This window comes from Rhinolophus ferrumequinum, chromosome 12, assembly GCF_004115265.2.
Source record: "Rhinolophus ferrumequinum isolate MPI-CBG mRhiFer1 chromosome 12, mRhiFer1_v1.p, whole genome shotgun sequence".
In the NCBI taxonomy this organism is placed as follows: domain Eukaryota; kingdom Metazoa; phylum Chordata; class Mammalia; order Chiroptera; family Rhinolophidae; genus Rhinolophus; species Rhinolophus ferrumequinum.
The window spans coordinates 73285791-73308732 of NC_046295.1; the positions used below are offsets into that span (position 1 = coordinate 73285791).

The 22942-nt window shown below is 37.7% G+C and overlaps 1 protein-coding gene across 3 annotated transcripts in view; it reads right to left on the reverse strand.

Moving 5' to 3' along the window:
* STRBP (spermatid perinuclear RNA binding protein) overlaps positions 1-22942 on the reverse strand; it is a 135149-nt gene that overhangs the window by 62219 nt on the left and 49988 nt on the right. For all 3 annotated transcript variants that reach the window (XM_033123890.1, XM_033123888.1, XM_033123889.1), the window contains exons 2-4: positions 12002-12169; positions 8094-8314; positions 3460-3625 (exon numbers count right to left, since the gene is read on the reverse strand). In XM_033123890.1, the coding sequence (XP_032979781.1) occupies positions 3460-3625; positions 8094-8314; positions 12002-12004 (390 nt within the window). In that variant the 5' untranslated portion in view covers positions 12005-12169. The remainder of the gene's footprint in view (positions 1-3459; positions 3626-8093; positions 8315-12001; positions 12170-22942) is intronic.

Genomic DNA, 22942 nt, shown 5'->3' on the forward strand with positions numbered 1-22942 from the left:
AAAAAGAATCTCTGCACAGTCAGCAGCAAAAAAATTAGTATAAACAACTAACCTCCCTTCTCTAACGATAGGTCTCAGAGATCACTCCATGAGACCTAACATTGTGGGACAAAGTCATTTGACACCCAAAAGGAAACAGACATTGCTTCTTTAAACATACAGCCATACACCTAACTTAAGAGCCATCCTCAAAATAGTCACCAGTTAGAATCCTATAAGTTATATTTAATATATTATTATGCATTAGCTATATAGTTTAGTAAGTTACCCAGGGACTTTCTTGGTGGTGAGACTTAGTACCTCCTACCTGACATAAACAGCCGCATGGAAACATATGGGGTCTCTGCTCATCAGTGGGCCTTAAAGGAACTAAGGGCCATTTATAGAAAAATAACATTTTATCATTAAACATTTCAAAAAACATAGGAAACATAAACTTCATTATCTGATTTTGAATAGAGGAAGCCAAGGAAGGGCAAGGCCACACCATGACTGGAAAAGACAGAACCAGAATATGAACCAGAGAAGCAGCAGCACTCTGCTCACATTCATTTTGCCACTATCAGAGCATTCAAGACGTCCATCAGAATATGAGTCAAACTAAAATGTTCAATTATGCATGCAGATCACCGAGACACATCTAAAGTAATAAACATGTGGTATGAGTTTGGGGCTAAACTAATAATAAGTGATTTCGGGTTTTGGTCATCCTTCTCCTCTCTTGCTCAAGGAAGCTCTAAAATTGCCCTAGAAAAGAATATGTAGAGAAAAAGTATGAAACAACCTCAATTAAGGTACTTAGATAACTGCAAGTTTTGCTATGGCAAATGCTCAGAAAAAAAGATTTTTAACTCATAAGAAAATAAGATCATATATCAGAAATTGGTTTTCCATAAAAACACCAAGTAAACAAGGGGGAAGCAGGGAATAAAGATAGAAATCACCCTTAAAATGATTTTCTGAAATATTATTAGTAATAATGCTAATGTGTGCACTTGTATGTATATAAGTGGGCATATGTGTGTGTACCAGTTATACAATTTAATCCGAAATGGGTGTACAATTAATTACATCTCCATTTTATTTGGGTACTTTTACCCAAACACCTACGGTAATGGATCTAACCATCACAGAAAGCAGCTGATTTCACTGTTGGATAACTCTATGGGCTACATTAACTTGAAATACGTTTCTCACAATTTCCATTATTGGTCATATGAGTTCAGGCCACCTTTCCTTCTCCAAAAAAGCCCTTCAAAGACCTAAAGATATTTGTATCTTGTTTAGTCTTCTCTAACCTAAAACCAGCCTCCTTAAATTTGAAATGGTTACACAACCTGCACTCTCTCCTGTGTCCCTCCCTTGAATACTTGTTAGCTAGACAAGAGCATTTTCAAACTGTGGTGCCCAGAAATAGACCTTCATTCAGGAGAGAAAAACTGCAGAATTCAGAATTGTGACCTGCACAGAGAAAGCTCTATTAATGCAGACTGAAGTTTGGCCCAATCTCCTGTATCTTTAATACCATAGAAACATGACAGACTTTCAGAATAAGAACTTCAATTTATTACGGCACCGGCTCTCGCCCTGACACATGAGGAATGTGATCACTCTCATAAGAAACATGACTTACTAAAGGGAGTAGAAAGAGGGGTGAGATGGTTGAAAAAGGTGCTTATATGTCCAACCGCTTGATTACTACTTTATTATAGATTTAAGAGTAACAATGTTCACTATAATAAAAGCAAAAGTACGGATTAAATTTTAAAGCAATATATAAAATAATGGAAATGAGGAATTTTATTAACATTCTAATAACAAAAAGTACAGTTAGGCAGAAACCCATTACTGAGCTTTGTTTCTTAAAGCTGTATTGTCCTCCATATTGCTCACCACTTTCTCTCTCCAAATGATCACAAAAAGATTTTTAAAAAACTTTAAATACATAAATTTAACCCTACGAATAACCAGAAACATTTCTTTATCAGAATGAAAATGGAAATATGTTTGTTCAGTCACTCAAAAAATCTTATCTTAGGGTGGCCAGATGGCTCAGTTGGTTAGAGCGCAAGCTCTGAACAAGACGGTTGCCGGTTCGATTCCCACATGGGCCAGTGAGATGTGCCCTCCACAACTAGATTGAAGATAACGAGCTGCCACTGAGCTTCCACTGAGCTTCTGGAGGGGCGGCCGGATGGCTGTTGGTTAGAGCACGAGCTCTCAACAACAAGGTTGCCAGTTCAATTCCCGCATGGGATGATGGGCTGTGCCCCCTGCAACTAAAGACTGAAAACGGCTACTGGACTTGGAGCTGAGCTGTGCCCTCCACAACTAGACTGAAGGACAGCTATTCCCCAATATTCCCCCCAAAAAACTTTTTAAAAATAAATAAATGAAACCTAAAAAATAAAAAACCTTATCTTAAGATCTAAGGCAGATTGATAAAACAGGTGCTCCAAAAATTAATGTAATGTGTCAACAAGTAACACAAACTCTGACTGTCAAGAAAGCTATATAAAATAATCAGGAAAATAGTTTTGAAGATCAATGAATATGACAGAAAATGATCCACTAACAAAGCTAATTTTAAAAAGTTTTTAATTCCTATTACTTGGGGGAAAAAGAGCCTTTTCAGAAGAAAAATAAATAAAAGAAACCAACAAAAGAAAAGATCACATTCAACAACTCAAGGTTTGGACCTTGCCGAACTGATATCTATTTATGTGACTTGGATGTAAAGACTCACTGATACGAAATTATCGAAAGGCTATCTATCATCTAATCATACCACAGGTAACACATGTGACACTGAAAGATGATCAAGATCATGGCTTCCCAGTTAGTGCTTCCACTGGCCCTCAAAGCAGGCTGGCAGAGCAGGTCACAGGGCGGTCACAGCCCTAGACCAACCGGCTGCCTTCAGCCTTCAGCAACACCTTCCAGGAAGCATGCTAACATTACATTTTTCTAAATGCATCCCAATGTGAGAAAGATTTGGAAACAAGGAATTAATAGTGACTTTCCATTAACAAACTGAACGGGTGACTGTTAAATTAACTGAGTCTTCAATTTTAAAAGTTATCATCTATGAAAGTCTGCCGTTGTATAGGCTCTTTTTGATCTTTGAATTCTTTTCTGCATTATACCAACCCTTCTAAGAGTTTTATAATTCTGAGAGACCTAATCTGAAAAACATAAAAACTCTTAGCAAGATACACCTGAAAATTTTAAGACTGTACCTGAACAGCCATCTTAATTTAGTCAATGTACCCTGAGGCCTAATCACAAGAAGTTTGCTTTAAATGTGATAGATGAGTCAGTGACCGAGAATAGCCGTATTCCTTTTGTCTGTACCTACCCTTCATTATTACCAACTTGTTGTTACTGAATTCGTCAAGGTAACTACCTATTTTCACCTTTTTACAAACTCTCCCAGAGGTGCAATTAAACTGTACTCACCTGAATCTGAACAGGAAGATTATCTTTGACTGTGTGTAACAGGGTCTCTGTGGGTTTGTCTTTGCACATTAAAACCAGCTCCAGGTCCATATCATCTTTAATCAGCAAGCCTTTAGCAACCAGGCCAATCCTCATGACACCACACAACGTCCGACCACCTTGATCCCTAAAAATAGAAGTCTGAGTCATTACTTTTACAACCTATCTCCCAAACTAACGCTTACCTGTTACCTGGCCTCCTGGATGTCCGTGCTACTTGGGAAGGGAGTCCGTAAACCCACATATCCAGAATTCCACAAAATTAAGTCTCTGATTTAAGCCTCATGAAGTATCTACCTGCCCTAAGGAATCAATAAGGATCGTATTTCAGACTGCAGATCTTTTAATTTTTCATTACATCTATATTGCTCAGAAAAATCCCGAAATACTGTATCCCCTTAAACACTTTTTCAAATTTAAAGAAAAAAACTCTTCCTATTATCTTTTTATTGGTAATTAAAGAATTTGTGAGAAACACGAGCACCACAGTATACTGAGAAAAAGCATCAGGGTAGATATCTAAAAGCCCTGGACTCGACCCCTAGCGGTGGCTCTGGTTCAGCATCCATAACTAACTGTCAAATGGCGATCCGCTAGATGAACCTCAGCTATATCATAATTCTAGGAATCCACAAAACTTTACGGGGAAAGCAGAATAATGTGATCAAAGCAAAGAGCTGAGGAAAGAAGGAACAGACCAAAGATAATCTGCCAGTATATGCATCCCAAATCCAGTGTGGTTAAAAGAACACTCAAAGAACATCAAATCATGGGTTGTGCTAAGAATACTGTTACATCTATTCCCGATTTTAATACTGAAAGTTTCTTATTGCTTTCTTTTCATTAATCACAGGTGAAAATGTAACAGCTGAGCTGTCATTCAACAAGTAAGCAAGTGTTGAGAGCATGGAAAACATACTAAAGAACATCCAATCTCTCCTGCTCCCGAGGCTTACACTGTAGTTCAGTACAAAATGCAGTAACCTGCTTAAAAGGGGAAGAGAAAGTAACATCAGAGAACAAACTGCATGCCACAATTCTCATTTAAACCTTACAAGCCTGCATTTGAAAGACAAGAAATGTGAATCTCAGAAAAGCTAATTAATTTTTTAAGTTCACAGAGAGAGTAAAATGGAAAAAAGCCTGAATTCAAACTCCAGTTGGTTTGACCACAACACTCAGTCAGGTTCTTTATATTATTATGGTTGCATTCCAGTCCAGGAGAGGGAGAGGGAGAGGTCAAAATGAGAGGTCCAGTAAAGCAACTTGAAAGTCTGACTTCCACGGGGGTCTCGATTTGGTTAGTTAGGAGAAAAAGGTCACTCTAGCTGGAGGCGAAGAATCAGCAGAGTTGGGCAAAAGTCAGTGGAGTGGAGAATGAACTATAAAAAGGAGAAGGGAGAGAAACAAATTGTGGTAGTGGAAACAAGACAGTGAATTAAAAATAATCCAGTCACTGGTTCAGTGCTTGGAACACCTTAGTGATTCAGTAAAAAGTAAATCAATGAAAAACTATAAGGGTAGTAAAAGTATAGAAAGAAATAAAAAGCATTTTAAAGCAAGTGACCCAAGTGCCAGGAATTACTTGATTTTAAAATAGGCATCTTTGATTTTTTCTTCTTCTGCATTCCTGTCCTCTTATCTTTTCATTCTCCCAAATTAATAATAGTTTATAAATTCCCCCTCCATAATCACCCTCGAACCATTGACTTCAAACTAGTTTCTTTTCAGTCTCTTATTACCTCTCACCTAAACTACCTCGAAAACCCCCTTTCATCGGCCTTACTGACTAACCTCTGCCATCTTCACTCTACTGTATACAGTGCACTGCAACCAGAATGATCTTCCAAAAGCACCGCACAGATGGCACTCTGCCTATGCCTTCCCTGGTGTCCCACTGAACACTTAGCATATTGAGAGGAGATTTAGGAGATAGCATGACTTCCTGGTTCAAATTCTGGCTCTGCTACTTACTGTGTAACATAGGACAAATTACTTGACTTTTTGAACCTCCTTTCTCATTTGTAAAAATACAATAATACCTTCATCTCAGAGTGGTACTGAGAATACCATTTAATTTAATGTAATTTAGCCTGGAGCCTGGCATATATTAATATTTCAATAAACAATAGCTATTAATCCTTCGGCAGTCCCTGTACTTTCTCACACCTAGATCTTTGCTGAATTTATTTTTTTCTTCCGTTTTTTCACTGCCTGCCAAAACCCTACACACCCTCTAAACCTAAAGGAGGCAAATGTTGCCTCCTTCATAAAGATTTTTCTAATCCCCAGAACCACCATATAATCTCTCCCTGCTCAGTACTTTCATATTTCAGTCGTGGAAATTGAAGCGAAGACGCTAAGAAAACTGGATCTAGAGTTTGACAAACTGGAATGTGAATCCTGGCTCCACCACACACACTCCCTTCAGTGACCTTAAACCAGTTAGTTAATGATTCTGAGTCACTTTTTTTTCATAAGCAAATTTGAAGCAGTGGAAATTTCATAAGTAAAATGGTGGCAGAGGAGGGAGATAATAATAACAGAGACTAGTAGGTTTATTGTACAATCATGAGAATAATAATCTGTACAGTAATGGGCACTAAGTGGTAGCTATTACAAACGAGCCACTATTAGCTCGCTTATTAAATTCTATGTCATAATTATGATATATATATTTGCTCTTATCACATAGAAGACAGCAGGACTGAGCAGAGAAACTAAGTCCTAATTCACTCCTGAATTTGAATAATGAATTTGAACATGGGAAGTACTGTAAAGCAAGCGACCCAAATATAGGGAATTACTTAAAATTAACAACAGAGTCCTAATATTCCTGATATTACAAATGGTGGGAACTTGTGTGACTTGACTTTTGAGTCCATTTGTTAAAAGGTAAAATAAGAGCACACAGGTAAAGGCCGCCTACCAGCGCCTGGCAATCGAGGGTACTTAATCAATATCAGCTAGTCCTCACCCACCTCTGTGCCCTCTGTGGTACTCAGCAAACATCAGGAGTGAATGCACGTCTATTATCAAACACAGCTTTGTTCTTGGAAGATGTGCCTGCTTCTGGTTTATACGAATAAAGACACAATCATCCTGCACGACTTGAGTTCTGCCCCATGGGAAGCCTGTGACTATTCCACAAAATGGAAAGACTTTACAAGCACAATCAAGAGCATCCACACAGAGCTATAATTAAAAATCAAAACAAACGTGTGGAGCACATTATCTTTTAAAAGCCTTTAAAACACAGTGACCTGGTCCAGTTAAGCAAGTCTAGTGGAGTACTTTTCAGTCTGCCCAGCCTTGAGAACAACAGAAGATGTATTAAAAAGGCCTGAACTCCACTGAAAAAACAAACTCCACTTAAAAATGATAAAAATGGACAATTTTATGTAAAAAAGAGTTTAAAAGGCGATAAACACATTCCAAAGTACGATTTAAAAATGGAGTATATGACTCTTTATTTGCACAGGGCCTGGGGTATACTGATTATTGGGTATTACTAGTTAACATGAACCCCAAAATTTGACAATATTCTTTTTTAAACCCAACATATGCAAGAAAAACTGAATTACTGCCAAGAACCTTGAAGCTGACAAGACTATAATGAGATACAATGTATATAAATAATACCTACAAAGAGTTAACAAAGTCAAGCAATTATGTTCTTCAACTGGAAACTGATACTGATTATCTTTCATCTGAAAATGAAAAGGCTACACTATCTGTGAAGGAATCAATTTATCAATACTTTCCCACTATTATCCACTTATCACATTGATTCAGAATTAAAGCTGGAAATAAATTCTGTAACCTCTATTCTCAATTTACAAGTTTTAGCCAAAATAATGTTCTTAATCCTATTAACACAGTACAGTCTAAATGAGCTTCATCTTTCAAAGTAAATCATACACTTAGTCCCAATCACAGTGACACTGCTCAAAACAGTAACTCGAAGCTTAGCGTAGCATAACAAGTTTCATGGGCAGACTCCACTTATCACCAGCTTCATCTCACGCGTTTCTTACTACGGCTGCAGCACTGAGACTACTCTGCTGTCACCGCTCAAGAGTCTGGTTCCCATTAGGCCTCCTTTCATCCCACAAATATCTAATGAGCATTTACTATCTGAAAGACAGACAGTGTGCTGGGTCCTGGGGATCAACAAGGTAGGTAACAGTCAAAAATACCTTTAGAACACACTTCCTGGCACTCTTTCTTCTACACCAGGGTTTTAAAATACGTGACAAAAAATGACATTTTATGATTACTCCAGAAACCAAAAACACTGCTATATATTTCCAAATTTAGGAGGCTGAACCAACACATGAAAAAGATGGCATATCATAACCTCCAAAAGAGAAGATTTCAAAGGGCTTGGTGCACTCTCAAAAGGCATCCTGCACAGGTCCATCTTTTTCTAACCATTATTCCTTTCAAATTTAACTCAGAAAACTTCCTTATTTACAATCATGTAAATGGAGAAAACCCACAGGAGACTGTACACCAGACATAAGCCAGTGGGACGGAACCCTGAGCTTTTCTGGGAGCATCATAAAGCGCCACAAAGGTCAGGTCACACTCACTTGGAGTAGGTGTCTATGGCTTCGTCCTTCTTCACTTCTGTCTCACCCTCTGTTTTTGTGCCTTTATTTGTTTCATCCAGCCAATCTGAGACATGTTTAAGAGCACACTCAACAGTAGACACCATATTCTGAACAGCTTCAAGTTCCTCCGGAGATGGATAGATTGTTGAATGCTTCACCATAACATGGCGATCATCGTTGGCAAAAGATCTAATAGATCTCTGTCAGAGAGAGAAAGAAAACAATGGCTTCAGTAAAAGAAATGTTACCTGAAAAGGATGACATACAAATATATTTAAATGAAGTCATAGCATTAATTGTCAAACTGTTGTGAAATAGTTAACATTGAGACAGTAAAAATTGCTCAGGAATAGGAAGTAAAATCCCATTCTACTGAACAAACCAGACAATTAGAGATCTTTCATTCGTGTTTTCGATAAGGTTCACCCAGGTCACACTCAATATTACGTATATGCTACCTGTTAGCTGAATCTGTGTGTTTTGAATACCACTTCTAAAATATCACACAGCATCTGTGAGAAACAGATACTTCCCTAGCTTTAAGAAATGCATGATGGCTACTCATGATACCAAGTCCCTCCTTTGCAAACTGCTGGAGATTTTTGCACCTTGCAAAACTGAGATTTCATTAACACAGTAACAATACAAAATACAACATTATATGTGAACACTAGAAAAACTGCGGACACATCAGAATACTGTTTACTATTTGGCATTCAAAACTTCGGTGCGAGGCTTTAATTTTTAAAATAGTAGGAGACATTCCAAATTCCAGAACAGGAAAAATATGCATCGCAAAAGAACCACCTTCCCAAACTAATTTACAAATGTACCACATTCTCAATCAAAATCCCCTCAGGATAGATTTACTTAATACTCAATAAAAGTAATTTTAAAGCTCATGGGGGCAGGAGGAATCAATGAAAGTATCAAGAAATATTTACAGCGCCGGCCCGACGGCTCAGGTGGTTAGAGCTCCATGCTCCTAACTCCGAAGGCTGCCGGTTCGATTCCCACATGGGCCAGTGGGCTCTCAACCACAAGGTTGCCGGTTCAACTCCTTGAGTCCCGCAAGGGATGGTGGGTTCCGCCCCCTGCAACTAAGATTGAACACGGCACCTTGAGCTGAGTTGCCGCTGAGCTCCCGGATGGCTCAGTTGGTTGGAGCGCGTCCTCTCAACCACAAGGTTGCAGGTTCGACTCCCACAAGGGATGGTGGGCTGTGCCCCCTACAACTAGAAATGGCAACTGGACCTGGAGCTGAGCTGTACCCTCCACAACTAAGACTGAAAGGACAACAACTTGAAGCTGAACGGCACCCTCCACAACTAAGATCGAAAGGACAACACTTGACTTGGAAAAAAGGCCTGGAAGTGCACACTGTTCCCCAATAAAGTCCTGTTCCCCTTCCCCAATAAAATCTTAAAAAAAAAAAAAAAAAATCCAGATTTCAGATCCCTTTAAAAAAAAAAAAAAGAAAGAAATATTTACAAAGATGCATGTGTGGTACCATTATGCTAAAAAAAAAAAAATCAAAAATTTAAAAAGCGATAATTAAAATGAAATGCTGGCCCAGAAATCAGTGAAGCAGATTAGAGCCTAGAAATAGAATTTCATGAAAATGTAATAGAGTAGTTCCTTCACACTCGTAAGTCACACGTCAACAACCTTTGAATATTTCCAAATTTACAAACACCATGAAGACCCATGTACCAGTACAAGGCAAAACGAACAAGGACAGCTTGGTGAGTTTCCATGAGGCCAAAAGTATTCCATTTAAAGGGTGGCTATAGTGTCTTTACTTACTTGAAATTATGTCCTAGTAGATGGCAAATATTTATTGTAAAGTCTTTACCACAAAATAAAATATTCACAATTCTTTATCAGGGTTTTGGTTGAATATCAGTATTTTACAAATCATATTAATTTGAACACTAGTAAATTAATACTAGAGCATCATTGTTTCCTATAAAATGAAGCAAACTAGAACTAAAAAGGTAAGCAATCCTTTGAAACTCTGAATTATTATGTAATAAAAGGACTCAAAGCAATCACAAAGCTTTCTCTGTTCTAGGAAAAGTCATCTCTGCCTAGATTCCTTTCTTGCTCAAAGTCCACCAGGAGTTTTCCATGCGTCTTTTGCCACAAAGAAACTTTTAAATCACTTCATGAGATTTACTCATATATCCCAAAATAAGTAACAGGAAAACGAAGAGCCATATAACGAATTAGAGATGCTAGGTTGTTCTAGAGATTATAATTTAGTTGGCTTGCTCTTTAGAGAAGAAATTCTGCTAATATTTCCGTTCTGGCTGGTAGGGAAAAATGTTAGCTTGGGATTGTCTCTGTCACTTAGTTTTATGTAAGTTACTAAATTACTTAGCTAAATTAGTCTTACACACTGGCCTCACTGTAGCTAAATTAAATATTGCTACATAACGCAAACCTTTGGTGCTTCTCTCACAAACACAGACTTCCAATGTTAAATCCAAGAATGTTAAATCCAAGAATCAACTGTATGTCACAGGACAAGCATCATAAAATAATAGTGAAAGGAAAAACTGAATGAATAGTATTACAAAAAAAACTTAAGGGCAATCTTCTTTATCCAAATAAGCTCCAAATAGATATTTTTTAAGTATTAAAAAATCATATTGGAAGAACTATGCAGAAACAGAAAATTCTCATTCAAATCTGAGATTTAAGAAAAGGAGAAATTGGAAAACACCTATCAACCAATTAAATTATATAAAAATACAAAATTTCTAGACCAGAAAATCTAAGTTAAATTTAACATAAATAAACTAGGAAAGGAATTTTCATCAACTATGACTAACAATATATATAAAGCATTTCTTTAAATTGTAAAATATCGAGACTATAATAAATGAGCTGAATAATTTATAATTATTTCACATGGAAAATAATTCACCTGGGAGGAACCCCAAATCAGTGTCATTTTTTACATCTCACCACAAAGCTAAATGATAGAGAAAATCCCAAGTTAATATTTTTCCCCACCATCCAGAAAGAGCAAGTCAACTAAGCTTTTATGATGCCTAGAAAAAAGTTTTAAAAATCAAACAACACTAAAAGAAATACTTACTAAATAACATATTTCAAACATACTGATGATTAACATTTTTGTTCTTTTTCTCCCACTTATAACACATTTTTAAAGCCTTTTCTCACTTATACTAAGGGGAAAAAATTCACACAACATCCTCCAGAACCAAAATACTGAGAGAGAAAAAAATTCAGCACATTTTACCAATTAAAAACCAGGCACCAGAGGTTACAACCTCATCTAACATCTCAAATTCAAAAATATGAATTTTCCACAAAAAAGCAAGGTTTCCTTGATATTTAGTTCAGTGCCCCCAATACACTCACCACTTGACCCTATTATTTTAAAAGCATTTGGGAAAGGTGGCTTTTTGAGTTAAATACACATTTTATAAACTCCTCCACCATTCATATCACTAGTTAAAGGACTGGTTCAGAATTTTTAATTTCCACGGGAAAAAGGCTGAAATTCAAACAGAAGACTAAAGAAAACTACATAATTTCAAGTTCAAGGTCACCTTAGCCATTTGTATCAGTTTGCTAATGCCAATTTTATTAGAAAATATTATTTATGAGCATTCTCTCCTTTGTATTTAATAATTTATGCCCTGCAGGCTCATGGGGCTTCATCTTGTGGTTTAAAGAGCTCATAATAAATCTGAACTCATTTGCTCTTCCTAAATAGAGTACCGTCTTTACCTGATACACTAGTGCCAAAAATTCGCACCACTGTTTTTCATTTGATCTCACTGTTAACACTTCCAATTTTAAACTATTGGAATCTTTTGTAACTTAATTTAAAAACAAAAATAATAACTTACCATGGTTTTCTATAGTGTTTTAGCTTCTTTTTCCGATCCTTTCCCCTCTTTCTTGTCGTCTTCACTAGACACTGTTTTGTGTGACAGTACCTCCTCATAAGCCTGAGTCCCCTGACAGCTCAGAGTCAATTCTGCAAAGATGTTTGAAGATGGTTCTCTGGGTTACACCTGCAAGAGAAAAAGAAAAACTTTTCAAAGATGTTTATTTACAATCAGTTTTGCATCTGAGTGTGGAGTCTATAAACATATTGTCGACTAAAAAGAAACAATCTTTATAGAGGAAAACTACCTCAGTTCAAACAAATCCTTTGAAGGCCTGGGTTCAAGACAGAGCCTAAGTGACATGGCCAGAAAAGTAACCCTCCTGGTAGCCACAATGTGGCAGCTGGGTTACGCACTCTCAATGATAAATACATGAACACACATTCAGTAAAGAAGTACCACCTGAAAAAGTAATACTATTTTTGGCAATAATGTTGCGATTAACCTTGAGATTCTTCTCTTGGAAATTGGCATTAGTTAGACCTATCCAAAAAGTAGATAAGACACCTGGAAATACACCACCACTATTGACTGAAACCATATTACCACCTCACACACACACAGCACATGTTGGCACAATGTTTTTCCTTTCATCATTTTTAGGCCTAAAATTCAGAGTGCTTTTTTGGCTTTGTTCCCCTGACTCCTGAGAGACCCTGCTCCCCCCCTCAACCTATTACACACTGTTCTGTGGGATTCCTGAATATTCACAAGATCTGCACTTATTACCCATGGGTGACTCTGGCCAAGGTCCCACCGTATATTTCTGCCCAAAGGCCTCATATCATTTTGTTCCACCCACTTTACGACATTTTATTCCAGACAGGGTAAAAGTAAACTCTTCTGACCATTGATGAAATCCTTATATATGCCCAGCTATAAAAAATAAAATTAAAAACCCAAAAAACTAGGAAGTGACTATCAAAATAGAACACATGCTTTAACAGTAGATATTAGGAGCAATTTACATACCATAAAGTACATAAACACACAAAGAGACAGCTTCCTCTCCTTTGCAATACCTTTTCTTTACATTAAATACCTTTTCTTTAAATAAGGAAACCCCCTTATGCTTTTGTCTATAAGTTTCCAAATACAGTCCAGTTACTCTCTTAAAGGAAAAAATCCTTTTTGAATTTTTGGGACCAGGAAAGTTACAGGTATGATATTTAACTCTCCCCAATACTGCAAATGAAAAAACAGACCCACGATTATAGTAAAATGATACCCAGCTGTGACCTACATGCAAAACTATTCATATTCTGTAACCAACTTCTCTGACTCTGGTTTACAAAATCCACCTGAAATAAGCTAGTAAAGCTTGACTAAAACAAGCAAAAGATTATGTAACTAAACTAATAAGTGTAATTACTTTATTACACACAAATATCACATCAAGATAAAGAGGGAATGCACACATCTACAACTCATAGGGTCCTTTCATACAACAAAGAAACAAACTAAACCATGACCCCAAGGTAAGAGACATCTCAAAGAACCTCTTGTCACTAAAATTATACCTTCTGTAGAAAGATCATACTACATAATTTAAAGTTCAGCATTTCCCATTACCAACCCTACGCCATTGTAGGGGACTCAACCATTCAGTACTTAGTTGTGAATCCAACAGATTGCTATGTGTTCAGTTGAGAACTCAAAGGAAAGTCCACAAGCTTTACTTTGTAAAAAGGTAAAGGCAATAAATCAACCATATTAAGAAAGTAGACTGAAAGCAGAAAAAGCAGGAAGAATGCTAAGAAAAAGCTGATGTAGTGGAGAAACTGTGGCTGACCAAAACGGAAAGCACAGCAGCACTCCTCAGTCTCTAGCACAGAGCGTACGTAACCACCCTACAGCTGTGGGAACTTCAGGGTATTACATACAGCACAGTGCACTAATTCATGATAAAAGCAGTGAATCTCAGAATCCTATCCTGATGGCGCGGCAAAAGGAACTTTAAAATCATCCAACCCAATTCTACCCACCTCTCAGTTAACAAATGAACTACAATCGGAAATATTAAGGTCACACAACTAAGCAGAGACAAGGCCTGGTCCAGAACCTATCGTGTTTCCCCGAAAATAAGACCTAGCGTGACCACCAGCTCTAATGCGTCTCTTTTGGAGCAAAATTTAATATAAAATTTAATATAATTATAATATAATGCAATTATAATTATAATACTGGCTATAATATAATACTGAGTCTTATATTAATACTTGCTCCAAAAGACGCACTAGAGCTGATGGTCCAGCTAGGTCTTATTTTCGGGGAAACAAGATAAATCATAGCCAACGCTTTTTCCTTACTGTATCGATCTGATTGAGAAAAAAAGTTAAATTATATATGGTAGACTGTAAGCAGATAGGGAGAAAGTGCAACACGTTTTAAAGAGTTTCTCTTTTAAAAAATGGTTAACTTAGTGGATGAAAGAAAGTCTGGCCTTGAAATAAAAAAACTCGACTTTGCCATGTAGTAGCTTTGTGACCTTAAAAATTATGTAACTCAGAAAAATCACTTAATTTCCTTGAGTCTCAGTTTCCTTTTTCTATAAAATGAGAAAATTTCCACTATTAATAGGTAATATTCATGAAACTCATTCTGTACCACACACTGTTCTAAAAGCTTTTCATACATTACCTCATTTAATCCCCACAACAATCTCAATTACTGTTTACATGTAACACATCAAGGAAACTAGAACATAAAGAGGTTAATATATAACATAACCTAATTAAAATCAAAGCAAAAGTACACAGTAGAGCCGAGATTCAAACCTAGACAATCTCTTTCAATAATGTTTTTGCTCTAAAGGCACTTACAGTTACATTAGGATATAAACGTTAGCTATTTCAAAAACTATGTCTATGTAATTATGAAAACCGTACAGCAGCACACAGGCTTTGGAGTCACAGGCATACCTCGTTTTATTGCACTTTGCTTTACTGCTCTTCACAGATGTTGGTTTTTCACAAACTGAAAGCAAGACCCTCCACAGCAGAAAGATTAGGACTCCCTCTCCTGCGGTCCTCACTTTACTGCAGTGCTCTGGAATCCAACCCGTACTACGTCCGAGGTCTGCCTTACCAGCGGCTTGGCAGTCCACTTCGCTGAGCCAGACCTTTTTCACCTGTGCACTGGGGTGACTAGTATCTACTTCAAACTAAATGAGACAGGTTATAAAAATACCTTAAAGTACCTGCCAAATATCAGATACTCAATAAATGGCCTCGGGGAGGGGGGTTACCCTCAAATATCAAATAAAATGTTTTGTCCGTGTATCAGATAGGTGTATATTTCTCTAAAAACAGGACTTAGAAAAATACTAGCTGTGCTCTACTTACTAAGAGTACCTTATGCAACAGGTGGAATGTATATGTACAGGCATGTGTGTACAAGTGTATCACTACTTAATCAAGTACTGTTTTTGCAATTAATAGATATTTTCTAAAGAACAGTTTTAAGTTTACAGAAAAAATGAGTGGAAAGTAGAATCCCATGTTCCCTTTCTCCCCAACACACACACACACACACACACACACACACCCACCCCATCCCCTATTGTTAATATCTTGCATTAGGGGGGTACATTTGTTAAAACTGATGAACAATGTTACTAAAATATTAATTAAAGTCCATAGTTAACAGTAGGAGCCTCTCTTTGTGTTGTATATTCTGAGTTGGACAAATGTATAATGACATGCATCCACCAGTACAGAATCATACCCAACACTGGACTAAAAATTCCGTGCTCCACCTATTTGACCCTCCCTCTTCCAAATGTCATATACCATGTTTCCCCGAAAATAAGACCTAGCCAGACAATCAGCTCTAATGCATCTTTTGGAGCAAAAATTAATATAAGACCCGGTATTATGTTGTTATGTTACATTAATTACATTACATTACATTACATTATATTATATTATATACCTGGTCTTATAGTAAAATAAGACCAGGTTTTATATTAACTTTTTGTATTAACTTTTGCTCCAAAAGATACATTAGAGCTGATGGTCCAGCTAGGTCTTATTTTTGGGGAAATACGGCAGTTGAAATCACACAATTTGTAGTCTTTTCAGATTGGCTTTTTACACTTAGCAGCATGCATTTAAGATTCCTCATGTCATTTCTTTTTATCACTGAATAATATTCCACTGTCTGGATATACCATAGTTTATCCATTCACTTACTGAAGGACATCTTGGCTGCTTCCAAGTTGGGTAATATATGAATAAAGCTACTAATTAACATTAGTGGGAAGGTTTTTGGGTGGACGTAAGTCTTCAACCCATTTGGGTAAATACTAAGGAGAATGATCATGGGAGCATATGGTAAGACTATGTTCAGTTTTGTAAGAAACTTCCAGGCTGTCTTTCGTCCAAAGCAGCTGCACCATTTTGCATCCCCACCAACAATGAATGAGAGTTCCTGTTGCTCCAAATCCTTGTCAGCATTTGATGGTGTCAAAGTTTTGGACACCAGTCATTCTAACAGATGTGTAACGGTATCTCACTGTTGCTTTAATTTTAAATTCCCTAATAACATATCATGTGGAACATCTTTTTATATGCTTATTTGCCATCTGTATATCTTCTTTAGTGAGGTATATCTGTTCAGATCTTCTCTCCATTTTTTAAATTGGGTCATCTGTTTTATTGTTGTTTAGTTTTAAGAATTCTTTGTATATTTTGGATACGACTCCTTTATCAGATATGTATTTTGCAAAGATTTGCCCCCCATCTCTGACTTGTCTTTTCATCCTCTTCATAGTGTCTTTCATAGAGCAGAAAGATTTCATGTAACGTCTTGCAAACAATGTGATACAGAATTCAGGAAATTACTCTCAAAGTAAGTAACAATAGAAAAGTATAAATGTTGTGAATATTAACATATACAACTTCTCGAAAAGAAGCTATATAAAAATGAAATATCCAGTCTACCTCTCCATTATGAAAGAACAATCATATGTCCACTATATCAAAGATGGACAAGATAAAGTTAGAAAAAGACACCTCACTGATAGGACAAGAGGCTCAATTTAAGATAAATTATGTGAGACTTACAAGTAAATACATACTAATTAATTGCATATTCTGCACCTGCTACTATGCTTGATAAGTACAGAGGATACAAAGATGAAATGAGGACACACTAAGAGCAAATACTACATACAAATTCCTACTCCCCCTATGTCCCTTCAAATAAATTAAACTTTCTCTACGTGATGGCATTCAGTTTCTGTACAATACTAATATGAAAAGAATTGAATTTCAGTATTTTCCTCTGTAAATTTTATTTTCTATATAAAAAAAGGCACGTAGGCTAAACTGAAAATCTATATATTACACATACCGACACCAAAGAGCCAGCTGTTCAGTCCTACCCCAAAACATCTCCAGTGATGGAACAGCTCAATCCCACCATATTATCTGAAGCCTTGCAATGTTGGGCTCAGGACAAAAGGTCCCTTCTCAATTAACAGTTTAAATAAGGGTAGTACAATGGCTGCAATTCTAACATAAAACGCAGTATACAAACTGGCTAAGTGGAACCAGAATGCTTTCTGAATACTTACTGTCAGTGTGCAAAATTGAAAAGATGTTATCGTGTCCCCATCAAAGAAAGTGGTGACAAGAAACGTATCTCCTCACTGAAATAAAGGGACACTAGCCCTTTCCAATCCCTGACAGAACAGCTTTGTGACAGAATTATATCATCCAGTTAGATGGCTCATTTGGTCAAAGAATTCAATGCATCTCGACAAGTCTTTATTGAGCACCTATAATATGCCGGCTATCGTTCTAAGAACTTAGGATACATCAGTGAACAAGAGACAAAAATCCCTGCCCTTGTGGTTTAAGTCCGGGGAGGGGTGAAGAGGAACAACCAAAAAACAATAAATTGAAAAATATGTAAACAGTATGTCAGAAGGTATAAAGTGCTATGGAAAAGAGAACAGATGACAACACAAGTGCACTCATGTACCTGATAGAGGGGATGCAACGTTAAACAGACGGTCAGTCTGCACTGAGAAGGTAACACCCGAGCAAAGATCTAACGTGGTGAGGGAGTCAGCCTGCTCTGGGAGTCAGAATGCCCTGGAATGAGCATTCCTGACACGGGAAGGAAGACTGTGCCTGGGTACATGTTAGAACAACATGGACGCCAATGTGGATGGAGTAGGGTGAGTGGGAAGAGAAGGGCAGTGAGGACAGAGGGTGGAGTGAGGGGCCAGAGCATACAGGGCAGAGGTTGGCAAACTTTTTCTTTCAAGGACCAAGTAAGAAATACTTTAGGCTTTTCAAGCCATAAGGTCCCTACAATTCAACTCTGCCTTTGTAGTGCAAATATAGCCACAGACTTGATGTGAACAAGTGGGTGTGGCTGTGTTCCAATAAAACTTTATTTATGGGCACTGAAATTTCAATTTCATATAATGTTCATACACAAAATATCAATTTTTAATTTTTTTAACCATTTAAAAATGTAAAACCATTCTTAGCCCACGAATCATACGAAAACAGGCAGTGGTGCAAATTTGGTCCATGGGCCATACATAGTTTGTCAACTCCAAATAGAGGGGGTCACTTTAAGGACGGTTGTTTTTACTTTGTGTGAGATGGGGAGCCCTTAGAGAGTTTTGAGCAGATGTGACAATATCTGACAAATATTTTTTAAAGGTCTCTATGATGTCTATGCTGAAATACACAGTAGAGAGGGCAAGGGTAGAAGGAGAGACCACTCAGGAAGCTTAGTGAGCAGACTCCGGATGCATTCTGAAGGTACGGTGACAGGACATCCTAACTGAATGGATGTGATCGAACTGGACGCATCAAGAATGCCCTCAAGATTTTGGGCCTGAGCAACCCAATTAGAGAAGGTGCAGGGAGAGCAGGTTTGGGGATTCAGATCAGGAATTCCATTTTGGACATGTTGAATTTGAGATACTTATTAGATATCCAAGTAGGCAACTAAATGTGAAGCATGAGTTTAGAAACGAGGTCTGGATTAGGATATAAATTTGGTACTTTTCAGGATACAGGTAACATGTAAAGCCGCAAGATCACCAAGGGAGTAGGTGTGCCAATGAATGGGATGAAGTAGAAGAGGCACAACTACAGTCACAGAAGGAGTGGCCTGAGAGGTGGGAGGGAAACTAAGACTGTTCTGAAAGCCAAGTAAAGAAAACTTGTGAGCCAAGCTCTTTGAATTAAAAATAGGAAAGGGGATGCAGCACGAGGATGGAAATCCTGAGTTTTTGTCCTTATTTTATTACTAAGGATATTTATGATTCAGAGATACCAATATTTGGAAGTCTTGTATATTACTGAGTAAAGCAGTTCTGCCATGTTTTACCATTTACAGAAATTCATCCTCTGCTATACTATTCTCTCCCCACTTCAGCCCATTTTTGGAGAAAACTTCACCTTGAGAACATTGGGTAAAAACCTTCAAAGACTAGTCATAACCTAAGTAACTGGCATTCCACACAGACACCCACTGTGCTACCAAGGTCCTCCATAATACAACACTAATGTGGTTTTCCCTGGCATTTCTCTGACCACTCGGGTTCCAGCCACAATGGGAATCATGACTCCTCCCCGGAACGCCTGCCATGTGCCACCGCTAATCTCTAAGTCCACCCTTCCCTTTACCTGAACTACACTGCTACTCTCCCATCACTTCTCACTGTTCTCAGTGTCCATTGCAAACCTACCCCTCCATGAAAGCTTTACCTAATACTTGAGTTTAATATAATTTCCTCCTTCTTTGAGCCATCCAGCACTTTCCAAGTTCTTTTATGACATTTCTGTTACTCAGTTTGTTATTTTTATCATAAGTTCCTTAATGAAATAACTTAACCTTATCTCTACCTAGTACAATGCCTTGCACTCAGGAGAGGCTCCATAAAAATCTGAATTCAATTCTAGATTTATCTTTCTTTTAGAGAGTGCCGTAGCTGCAGAATCTAAGAAGGGTCATCTGAAAAGTCACCTTCTCTTCCCATGTATTTCCATGGCAGTCATCACCACAGTGACTTATAGGGAATTTCTGACTTTTTCCTCCACAAGCACAAATTCCATTATTTATTTCACTTATTTTACCCATCTTGGATTAGTCCCTCAAACCCTCTCTCATTCCTTCAGGACTTTACTACTTAGCTCACTGACACGTTCCCTTCTACTCCTGGCATTATTTTTAGCAATTTCGATAACCACATTAATGACCCTTCTAAAATTCTGGCCTCTCCATTCCTTGCATTCCTTTCCTCCAATGTCCTCACCTGCCTTCCTACCTTAGACACCCACTCCTCACGCAGGCCCATAACCTATCAATCCCGCCCACCTTTCATAGTCCCTCACTCTTTTCATGTCCTCTTTTTTGTCCTTATCCAACTGAAATTACACAACCCATCATTTATCACTCACACCAGCTATTCCCTCTGTTATCCCCTCCTAGAAAACCCTAGCCCTGGTTAAATCCTACCCTCTCAACTATACATTACCAGTAACCCTGGACAACTGAATGGGGGTTGGAGGGTAACACCACTGTGCTAATTCATCTTTTTCCTAAATTCATGGTCTAACTTCAAAAAGCCCAATAATCAATAGTTTTCAAACAGTGGTGGTACTACAACCCTGAGGGATTTGAAAATGTGATGTGGAGTTTTCTGTTTGTCACAATGGTGGGTTATCCTAGGCATTTGGTACCCTGGGATGCTAAACATCCTGCAATGTCCAGGAGCACCACTGAGAAAAAACAAATATTCATGCACTTTCGCACTTTTCTTCTCTTGTCTCTTCAAACATCTACACATCCGTCCCATATCCTTACTCATCATCCTGCTTTCTGCATCGATCAAAATACCAACCTTGCTGCATCTTTTCACATATATTCTACATTTCTGTTATTATGAATGAACTGTCCCAATTCCTGTCTAATCCAAATCTCTCAACTCAAAGCCTCCTAGAGCTCATCCCCTTTTGCCTACTCAAGGATATCACTCCACTAATCACCCCCTCCCGTCTCTCTTGTGTAACTTTCCCTGACCTCTTGCCTCCCCACAGCCTGATTCTCTGCCCCTTTTAGGGCATACATAATTCTTTGAGTTTACACTTTTGGTTTCCATTTCTTCTCCTCCCATTCTCTCTTAAATTTACTCCAACCAGCCTTTCACCCCAATGGTCCAGGAAACAGCCCTTGTCAAGGTCCCCTAGGACTTCCATGGTGTTTTAATGCTATGAATAATTCTGTCCTCATCTCGGTCACCTCTCTCTTAGACAGGTGACACACTCACCTGCTCCCTACCTGAACAGTTCACTTCCCTTGGCTTCCATCCAGTATACCACTCTCTCAGTTCTCCCACTTCCTAAGTTACTCTGCCATCTTTCCTATCTCCACAACCTCCAAATGCTGGGCTGCCTCAGGACTCACCCTTACATTAATCTCTTCCCTCTCTCACTGTGTTCCACCCACTTTGGTATCCTTGCTATTTCTCAAACAATTCACTCAGACTCGCACCTCAGAGCCTTTACACTTGCTGGTTTACCCGATATCTACATAACTCCTTCTCTTACCTCTTTAGGTGTCTGCTCAAGCGTCACCTAATCCTTAGCCCATCCCTAATCAGCCTTTGTAAAATAGCAACCGTTCCTCCAGCACACCTCTGACCCTGTTCTATTTCACCACAGGATTTGGCATATATCTTTGTTTTATGCACCTAGATAATGCATGGCACAAAGGAGAAACTCCAATGAATTTCTCAAAATATTTTCACGTACAACATCACATTCAATGCTCACAACAGCCCTGAAAAATAGTGGGGGGAAGAGAATAACTGGTATAAATTTCTTTTATAATCTTTTAAAATATGAAAGTGCAAACGTACAAAGATGTTAAGTGACTTGCCCATGACCACACATGGCCGAGCTATCCCTAGAACTGAAGTCGGGTCTCTAGCATCTTTTACAATTCACATCACTCCCTTCACAAGCAAATCAAAGAGCAGGTATCTATTTAAGTTTCCAGTGATCTTTAAAAGCACAACTTGAGATCTAGTCCTTTAAATTATAATCAAACATGAAGTGGCATTGAACTGTACTTGCCTCAGTACTATTATTTTCTTCTCACTAACAGGCTGTGATAGAGGTCATCAGACTATCTTTAGAATGTACAGATCTTGTGACAATTCTGATCAAAAGGAAAATGGGGTAATGTGCCAAGAAACAGTTAAGTATTTAAGTATTCTCTGTCCTTCTGTGCCCACTGCAGCACACTTAACACCAAAGGGTAAACCAGCACCTTAGTAAACAAGCTTCAAAAGGTGTCTCTTGTTCTGAAAAGACTTTTTGTTGCCATTCTAGAACAGAGCATGGCAAAGAAACCATATCTGGAGATAAAATGGACACAATTATTTCTCTCACTTAGCTTTGCAAAATGACCTCAGAACCTAGTTATAAACAAACTGTAATATTAAAAATCATCAATTTTAAAACAAATAGAAGTCATTGTTTTCACCTTGTCAAAATAATAGGCTTTGACTGCACATAAAATGCATAAATTCACAAACTATTATTACGTTGATACAGAAAATTTTTCATATATAAGTGCTAAAAATTAAGAAATACATTAGATTCTTCCGTGATATAACAATTTAATTTCCAGAGTCTTGCCAACACTCATTCTCTTTCTGGCATCCTCTGCAACAGTTGGAAACTGTGTATTTAGGTCAGAAAAGACAAGTAGCTTTTCAGTACAGCTCAATATCTTTGGCACAAGTGTTGATATTATAATTCAGCCCTTTCACAAACTCCTTTTAAAATACACCCTGATGTAAATCACAAGATTAGTACTACTGATATTTATGAAAAGCCATTGGAAAAAATTCTTAAATGA